We start from the raw sequence: 10028 nt of genomic DNA on the forward strand, positions 1-10028 counted from the left end.
CATGATACAAAAAACTCTGATTTTTGCATGATACATTCCTTGACACATACTAAGCGCATAAGAGATGTTGGTTGAGATTTATTACATGGGGTTTTGAGGGTCATTCCCCCTAGTTACTCCTCACCCACATTCATATACGACTGGACCATTTTCTAAAACAAAACAAAAAAGCAAAACCCTATCAAGTGGGAAGCTCATGTACAAAAGTGCTTTCTCTGACCATACTCTAACCATACTGCTGAAAACTTCTGAGAACCATGCTCTTCCGCTTCTGTTTTTTAACTTTTCTTATCTGAGACATTCAGAAATGACTCACTTTGAAACTCTTCCTGTGGAGTCAGATGGTAGTGGAAAGTGTTGGGTTTGGTTTATCATCAGAAACGGAGAGAGGAAAGAGGAGGCGCTCATCAAAGTTCCTAACTGTACTTCAGGACTTGACTGTGGTCAAGGGCGGGGACCAGACGGGACAAGTGGGGACCTCCAGACCTATGCGGAAGCCTTCAGCTATTATCTCGGGTTTTTGGTAAGGAAACCTAGATGCACCTGATGACTTATGCCCAGCTTGTTCTCTTCATTGTAGATAATGGTTTTAAGGTCATTATTTTCTATTCCCCCTTCTTTCCCCAGCTGTTATTTCTTTTGCTTTATTCCCATGTCCACCTTTTTTCTTTTTCTAACTATTCCATGTTCTATTTATCTTTGCTGTTTACATTTCATTCTGGAACTAATATTGAATTTTTACATCATTTTCCCCGCTCTTAAATTGGCTGTTTCTCCTTCTGATATTTGATTCCAGCTTTTCCCAATAGTTCCATTTTCCAAATCAGTGATTATGTATTTTTCTTAACATATATATTTTTTCTATTTCATGTCGCTCTTTTTCTCTTTTATTTTTTTCCACATTCTTATTGCTACTGATTCTGTCATCCTGTTATTAGTATTTGATTCTGGTATCTACTTTTCTTTCCCTATTATAGCTGAATTTTAGTTTCAGGATTTTACTTATCTTTTTAATTCTGATTGGTCAATTCAGTATTGAAAATTTAAAATATGTATATAGAGAGAGTTACTTTTCAACCAAAACCAATTCCGTATTGAAAACTTAAAAAAAATAGAGAGAGAGGTACTTTTCAACCAAACACTTGGAGAAATATAAAAAGTTACCTTGAACTGAAAGATTTTTAAGATTCTGATTCAGATACATTTTCATTTCAAAATATTATATTTAAAGTATAGCTCATGCCAGATGATTCAGTTTCTTTGCATTAGAATTTTTCTCTTTTCAATCTTTATTATTTACTTATTCTTTATTATTGTGCTGCTCTTGATGCCTTTCTCTATTAGCAATACCAAAGGCTTTTCTGTTACGTGACTATTTGTAGTAAAAAGAGTTTTGGCCTGATAGTAATTGGACCTAGGATTTGAGATCACTCCTAGTTGTGACTATGTAAAAGCCCCCTAATTTGTTGAGTTTCAGTGTCCAAAATTATCAAATAAATATAGAAACAAGAAGAAATAATTGCTAACTTTCTTTTCAGGCCTTGAATTCTATGACTCTCCCCATCTCTCTATATTTTATGAATGATGCGTGAATATGTGTGTAGGACAGGTGGTCAAGGTAGCTGCCATGCACAGCAGCAAAGGAAGTGAACCTGACAGGCCTCGAATATTAGAATAAGCAAGGCTACAGAATAGAGAATGAGAAGCACTTCTTCTTTTTTGTTATTTTGTTTTGTTATTTTAACTTCTGCTAATCCCTATGCTAGCATTTAGTCAACTCAGCAGAACAAGTCATATGGTATTCTGGGTTTCTACCAAAGGAAACATAAAATGCTGTTACAGCCAACAAGAATTGGGAACTGGAAAACAAAAAAAGGAAGTTAGAAGAGATAGCATCCTTACCGAATTAAGCGAGTACAAATTAAAAATTTTAATTTAATAGAAAAAGAAAAGAAACCCCAAGTATGAACATCCATCCATTCAAGTAATCTTTAATCCTTACGTCTTACAAAGCATTGTGCTAAATTCTGTGGAGCAAGCATTTAGAAATAAATTTTTTTACCATTATGAAACTTAAGGCTAGAATAATAGACAAGACAGCCATGAAAATAATTGTAATGCAGAACAAAATGCACCATTGCACAGAGAATACAAAAAGTGGTTCAAACCCCACCATACACACACACAAAATTTAGGAGGCTGAAGAAGTAAATTATGATTGGGATTATAAGAGAGGTTTCAAGGAAAATATATTTGAGCTTGATCTTGAAGAATGACTAGGATTTCAGCATAACTAGGATTTCAACAGACAGTGATTAAGAATGGAGGAAAGAGGAGGTTAAGGTAGAGAACATCATTCCAGACAGAAGTAAACAGCAGTCGCCAAGGAATAGAAAATGGCATTGACTTGGAATAGTGAGTGGTTCAGGAAAGCTATAAAGTTAGGTATGTTTACAGGAATGTTAAAAATTACAGGAATTTCCCTAGCAGTCCAGTGGTTAAGAATCTGCCTTCCAATGCAGGGTAGGTGGGTTTAATCCCTGGTCGCAAAACTAAGATCCCACGTGCCACAGGGCAGCTAAGCCCATGAGCCACAACCACAGAGCCCACGTTATTCAGTGAAGACCCAGCACAGCCAAAAAAAAAAAAGAAAAGAAAATTAGGGAAGTGTTATGTCACAGAGGCCAAGAGAAAGAGAGTGATAAGAAGCCAATGTAAAGTAATAGGGATATTGTGGAGGATAAAGATAGAGAAAAAGATGCTTGTATTTATTCTCTAGAGGTAGTTTTAGCAGAGTAATGGGATAGAAGACTAATTACAAAGGGTAAAGAGGTAACTGGTGAGAACAACAGACCCCAAAACAAACCAGTATCCTTGAAAAAGAGAAGCTGCTAAATTAAAAAGCTTAAGAAATATCCTGGTGCAAAGTGTAATCCTTAACTGGATACAATTGTTGACAAATCAGCTATAAGGGATATTTGGGGGATAGCGGGAAAAAAAGGATAAAGTCTGAATATTCATCAAGGTAAGTCTTACTGTAAATATGGGGACTGCTAAGTGATAAAAGTGATCAAAGAAAGCAGTTTATATAAAACAATATGCATTTACACCCACATTCATAGCAATAGCATCCGCAATAGCTAAAATGTGGAAGTAACTCCAATGTCCATTGACAGATGAATGGATAAATAAAATGTGGTACACACATAGAGTGGAATATTATTGTCTTAAAAAAGAAGAGAATTCTGACACACACTACAACATGGATGAACCTTGAGGATATTTTGCCAAGTGAAATAAACCAGTCACAAAAAGACAAATGCTATAGTATTCCATCTAGACAAGGGATCTAGAGTAATCAACCCTAAAAGATGATGCTGTGAAAGTGCTGCGCTCAATATGCCAGTAAATTTGGAAAACTCAGCAGTGGCCACAGGACTGGAAAAGTCAGTTTTCATTCCAATTTCAAACAAGGGCAATGCCAAAGAATGTTCAGGCTACAGCACAATTGCACTCATTTCACATGCTTGCAAAGTAATGTTCAAAATCCTTCAAGCTAGGCTTCAACAGTATGTGAACCGAGAACTTCCAGATGTTCAAGCTGGATTTAGAAAAGGCAGAGGAAGCAGAGATCAAATTGCCAACATCGTTAGATCATAGAAAAAGCAAGAGAATTCCAGAAAAACATCTACTTCTGCTTTATGCCAAAGCCTTTGACTGTGTGGATCACAAGAAACTGTGGAAAATTCTTCAAGAGATGGAACTACCAGACCACATTACCTGCCTCCGGTATGCAGGTCAAGAAGCAGCAGTTAGAACTGGACATGGAACAACAGACTGGTTCCAAATAGGAAAAGGAGTACATCAAAGCTGTATATTGTCACCCTGCTTATTTAACTTATATGCAGAGTACATTATGTGAAAAGCCAGGCTGGGTGAAGCACAAGCTGGAATCAGAATTTCTGGGAGAAATATCAATAACCCCAGATATGAAGATGATATCACCCTTATGGCAGAAAACAAAGAGGAACTAAAGCACCTCTTAATGAAAGCGAAAGAGGAAAGTGAAAAAGCTGACTTAAAACTCAACATTCAAAAAAATGAAGATTATGGCATCCGATTCCATCACTTTTTGGCAAATAGATGGGGAAATAATGGAAAGAGTTACAGACTTTATTTTCTTGGGTTTCAAAATCACTTCGGACAATGACTGCACCCATGAAATTAAAAGACGCTTGCTATGACCAACCTAGACAGCATGTTAAAAAGCAGAGACATTACTTTGCTGACAAAGGTCCATCTAGTCAAAGCTATGGTTTTTCCAGTAGTTATTGTATGGATGTGAGAGTTGGACCATAAAGAAAGCTGAGCACCGAAGAACTGATGCTTTTGAACTGTGGTGTTGGAGAAGACTCTTGAGAATCACTTGGACTGCAAGGAGATCAAACCAGTCAATCCTAAATGAAATCAATCCTGAATATTCATTGGAAGGACTGATGCTAAAGCTGAAACTCCAATCCTTTGGCCACCTGATGCAAAGATCTGATTCACTGGAAAAGACCCTGATGCTGGGAAAAATTGAAGGCAAGAGGAGAACGGGATGACAGGGGATGAGAAGGTTGGATGGCATTACCAACTCAATGGACATGAGTTTGAGCAGGCTCTGGGAGATGGTGAAGGACAGGGAAGCCTGGTGTGCTGTAGTGCATGGGGTTGCAAAGAGTTGCGCAGGACTGAGCGACTGAACAACTAAGAGTAGTCAAATGCACAGAAACCAATAGTAGGCTGGTGATTGCCATGGACTTTGGGGAAAGGGAAGTGAGGAACTGTTTTTTAAAAGATAGAGAATTTCAGCTTTACAAGATGAGAAAGTTCTAGAAATTGTACAATAATGTAAAAAACCCAACACTACTGAGCTGTACCCTTAAAAATGGTTAAGATGGTAAATTTTGTTATATGTGGTGGTGGTGGTTTAGTCTCTCAGTCATGTCTGACTCACTGCAAGCCAACTGTAGCCCTCCAGGCTCCTCTGTCCATGGGATTTTCCAGGCAAGAATACTGGAGTGGGTTGCCATTCCCTTCTCCAGGGGAACCTTCCTCACCCAGTGATCAAATTCACATCCCCTGCATTGCAGATGGATTCTTTACCAACTGAGCCACTGTATTTCACCACAATTAAAACAATTTAAATACCAGTATGCACAGTGTAATCTAATTTCATTAAATTTTTCTTAATAAAAAATATATATACATATAGTACACACATATGAATGTGAATAAAGATCCAGAAAAATGTAAATTAAGATACTAAAAGTGTGGGAATTCCCTGGAGCAGCCCACCAGGCACCAGGGCCCACCAGGCAGCCCACCAGTGCAGTCCACCAGGCACCAGGGCCCACCAGCCCACCAGTAGTATCCAGTGGATACAACTTTGCTCTCCCAATGCAGGGGGCCCGGGTTCAACTCCTGGTCAGGGAACTAAATCCCACATGCTGCAACTAAAGATCCCACATGCAACTAAGACCTGACATAGCCAAATAAATAAAAATATTTTTTTAAAAAGATATTTAAGAGTAATCACTGACTAGTGGTATATTTTTATTTTCTTATTTTTGCCTGTTTATGTTTTCTAATTTTCTTCATGAATGATTTCTGTTTCTGTAATAATCAAGCTATTTTACCCAAGGTATATTCATAAAAAACAAATTAGAAAGCAATGATAGGTGGTAAGGAAATCAAGGGCTTCCCAGGTGGTGCTAGTGGTAAAGAACCCACCTGCCTATGCAGGAGCCTTAAGGATATGGGTTTGATTCCTGGGTAGGGAAGATTCCCAGGAGAAGGGCATGACAATCTGGAGGGCATGACAATCCACTCCAGTATTCTTCGATGGAGAATCCCATGGACAGACAAAGCCTGGAGGGCTAACAGTCCATAGGGTCGCAAAGAGTCAGGCACAACTGAAGCAACTTAGCACAGCACATAGTTGATTTACCATGTTGTGTTAATTTCTGCTGTAAAGCAAAGTGACTCTGTTATACACTTACATTTTCTTTTTCATATTCTGTTCCATTATGTTTTATCTCAGGATGTTGGATACAGTTCCGTGTGCTATACAATAGGACCTTGTTGTTTAACTATCCTATATATACTGGTTTGCATCTGCTAATCCCAAACTCCCAATACTCCCCTTTCCCTCGGCAACCACAGTCTGTTCTCTATGTCAGTACAGTAGATTTTACATTGTCTTTCAGAGTATGTTTTTGAGTAATCCAATGTGAAGTTAAGGAATATAAAATAAACCAGTGTTAGGGTCTTTGTGGCTCTCCATCTTTAAGTTAGAATTCTATGAATATGCATTTTAGTTTTAATATTTTTGTTTATATTTTTACAGAAGTTGGAGCAAAGAAGATGGAGTCTTTCTCTGCTGAGACCAATTCAACTGACCTACACTCACAGCCCTGGGATGAACCCCACATAATTCTCTCCATGGTCATCCTCAGCGTCACTTTCCTACTGGGGTTGCCAGGCAATGGGCTGGTTCTGTGGGTGGCTGGCCTAAAGATGCAACGGACAGTGAACACAGTTTGGTTTCTCCATCTCACCTTGGCTGACTTCATCTGCTGCCTCTCCCTGCCCTTCTCCCTGGTCCACTTGGTTCTCCAAGGACACTGGCCCTACGGCTGGTTCCTATGCAAGCTCATCCCCTCCATCATCATCCTCAACATGTTTGCCAGCGTCTTCTTGCTGACCACCATTAGCCTGGACCGCTGTCTGTTGGTACTCAGGCCAATCTGGTGCCAGAATCATCGCAACGTGGGAACAGCCTGCACTATCTGTGGTTGTATCTGGGTGGTGGCTTTGGTAATGTGCATACCTGTATTTGTATATCGGGAAACGTTCACTATAGACAACCAGAGTATGTGTGGCTACAATTTTGGTCACTATGGCTCATTAGATTATCCAAACTTCACCTTTGATCTACTGGAAAACGGGTCTTTTGACAGCTATCCACCTGGAGAAATGGATGACAGGTTAGATTCCTTCTCTTCGAAAACCAAGGATCAGCCTTGGGCAGCCACCACTGGCCTCCATTCCCAAGAATTTCAAAGAACTTCTAGAGACTCACTCCCTATGGATTCAGCTAGATTATCTGTTCAACAACCACATTATGATTTGTTTCAGTCTGCTGATGAAGTCTCAGCTACACTCTCCAGTGACTTTCCCATTGAAGCTCACAGAACTCACCCCCTGGAGAACTCAGATTCTTTTCTCCCTGCTGATTTAGAGTTTTTTTCTAATGCCTCCAGTGATTCATTATACACATCTGAGCTATCACAAGGTTTCCAGGATGATTATTTCGGCCAATTTGCATATGATCATCAAGTGCCAACACCCCAGGTAGCCATAACCATCAGTAGGCTAGTGGTGGGTTTCCTGTTGCCCTTTATCATCATGGTGGCCTGTTACAGTCTCATTATCTTAAAAATGCGTCGGAGCCGCTTCACCAAGTCTCGGAGCAAACTCTTGAGAGTGGCTATGGTGGTGGTGGTTGTCTTCCTTGTCTGCTGGGCTCCGTACCACATTGTTGGAGTCCTCTTATTGTTTACTGACCCAGACACTCCCTCTGGGGAATCTCTGTTGTCCTGGGACCATGTGTCTCTTGCTCTAGCGACTGCCAATAGTTGCTTCAATCCATTCCTCTATGCTCTCCTGGGAAAGGACTTTAGGAGAAAAGCAAGACAGTCCATGCAGGGAATTCTGGAGGCAGCTTTCAGTGAGGACGTGACACACTCTACCAGCTGCCCCCAAAACAAAACCTCTTTCGAAAGAAACAGTATCAGTACAGTTGTATGAAAACATGGAGTCATTGACCTAAGCAGAGGTTCTTAGGCGAACGCAATGTGTTTCTTAAAAGACAAGAGAGATGGGGAGCAGGGGGGTTCTTGCAGAGACCGTCCAAGAATCCATCTGGAGGTTCTCAAAGCGTGGTCCCAGACAAGGAGCATGAGCATCACCTTGAAAGTTGTCAGAAGTACAAACTCTCCAGCCCTTCCCCCTGCAGGCTGGCTGAACCTGAATCTCTGGGAGTGGGGTCCCAAGAGTGTTTGCACAAGCTCTCTTGTTTCTGATGAATGCTAAACTTGGGAATCACTGTAAAGATAGTCTATTTCAATCCCAAACAAAAGCACGTAAGATAAATGAGAATGCAGTCTGCTTAAAAATGATGTTTCAAAAGAAAACAATAATGTTTCAATTGTCAAATATTTTCTAAATTTCCTTCCAGATTCAATTTAAAACCATTTCTTCTAGTGCTCCCTGAGTGAAAGATGATCTTTTATTCAATGGCTTTGTTGGGGTGATGGCAGTGGTGATGGTTTTAAATGAAAAAAAAAAAAAAGTGCAAAAAGAAAAAGTCTATAAAAACAAGGAACAGCTCTAAAAGGACTGTTTCTGAATAAAGTTGGTGCAACATGTGAAAAACAAACAAACAAGGAGTTATGAGACTAAGTTGGGAGCAGAGTACAATGCCAGATGCCTGCTACTTGGAATTTTCTGGATACAGGACACACAAATTCTGAGTTGCCTTCATTTCAGCTGAATAAGCATCTATTGTGTAAAGACTACTTAGGGCACCTAAGAACTTTCTCATGAAATGGTATATAAGTCACAGTTTGGGCAGATGGCTCCTCCGTTTGTTTGCTCTAACTGCTTATTGATAGAAGCATCTCTCTTTCATTCTTTTTCTTAAGCTCCTTAATTCCCTTACTTCTCTCCTGCCTCGAAATCTTCTTCCAGGCTTTTTGCCTCTAATAACCAATACTTTCATAACACGCAAATGACTCATTTGCTCTCACTACTTCCCAAGAAACTTATTTAAAACAAAAGGACAAAGAGTAGAAGATGAGGCAACTATTCTTGAATTCACTGCAAAATAGCTGAGTACCCTCTGGGCTTGTTACCCATCCAACTCCTAAAAGCATGACTGTAGATGTGTATTTTTCACACCAAAATTATCAGATGTATCTGGGGTTTTTTTATTAATCTTTATCTTTACCAATGTAATACATGCACACAGTTTTTTAAAGAGAAACCAATGCTCATAATGAAATCTAAGAGGTTTCCTGCCCCACTCTGGCCAGCTTCTCCTTCCTCCTACTCCCACTTCCCAGAGATAACCCTTGAAACCACAATCTGAGATATTCCTTCTGAAATTTCCCATGGTATTTCTAAGTCATGACCTTATGATGCTAGTTTTTGTACATGATAAATGTCTTTTTGTTTTGGAAGAGGAAGAATTTTTTCTAAACACCTTCATATTTTGTGTTTATGCAGCATCCCAATATTCATTAACCATCATCCTTTAATTTGTTCACAAGCACACATTTTCTGCTACTTTGCTGATCCATTCCAACCACCCTTCTTTCATTTTTAAAAAAGCATCCTCCAACCCCATCACCTTCTCGTTTTTTTCTGTATATGAAGTTTTATGTATGGATATTAAGCCTCTACATTTTCAGGTTTGTTTGTACTACAACTTAACCTCATCTGAGCCCAGTGATTTAACCTGAAACATAGAAAATGAGATGTTTTAGACTTGCAAAGCACTGTTCCTTGTTAAGTGGTGGAGGGGAGGGTCTGGACTACAAATGAGGTATAAAGTGCTATGTGGAAAATTTTCAAATCATTAGGAATGCTCTCACTTGTGCAATAATGATATCCAAGATGATGTGATTTGTCATGCTACTTTCCAATTTAATCTGCTCGTATATTTGATGTGAATAAATGCTTTCTTTCTCCACGGTTCCTTGCAAGGCTCAGAGATTCATGGATCCTTTTAATTGACATTCAGGATATATCATAATCTCTAAACATACAGCAAATAAACCTCATAGTGGGTAGCTGTAGGCTTGCTGTAATGACGATTAGCTAGTTTCCTGGAAACCCCAACATTCTCATGGGACCCTGGATAGAAGTCTCAACTCTTAGGGCTAGTGTACAGGATACCAGGGTGAATGATCTTGGCATAA

General features: G+C 39.4%; 1 protein-coding gene across 1 annotated transcript; it reads left to right on the plus strand.

Annotated features, from left to right (window-relative positions):
• Positions 1-313: 313 nt before the first annotated feature.
• Positions 314-9804, plus strand: C3AR1 (complement C3a receptor 1). The gene is made up of 2 exons (XM_006042671.4): positions 314-523; positions 6392-9804. Exon 2 carries the CDS (start codon positions 6409-6411, stop codon positions 7852-7854), a length of 1446 nt encoding a protein of 481 aa, XP_006042733.3. The 5' UTR covers positions 314-523; positions 6392-6408; the 3' UTR covers positions 7855-9804.
• The last annotated feature ends 224 nt before the right edge of the window (positions 9805-10028 follow it).

The sequence above is a fragment of the Bubalus bubalis genome, chromosome 4, assembly GCF_019923935.1.
Source record: "Bubalus bubalis isolate 160015118507 breed Murrah chromosome 4, NDDB_SH_1, whole genome shotgun sequence".
Taxonomy (NCBI): Eukaryota; Metazoa; Chordata; class Mammalia; order Artiodactyla; family Bovidae; genus Bubalus; species Bubalus bubalis.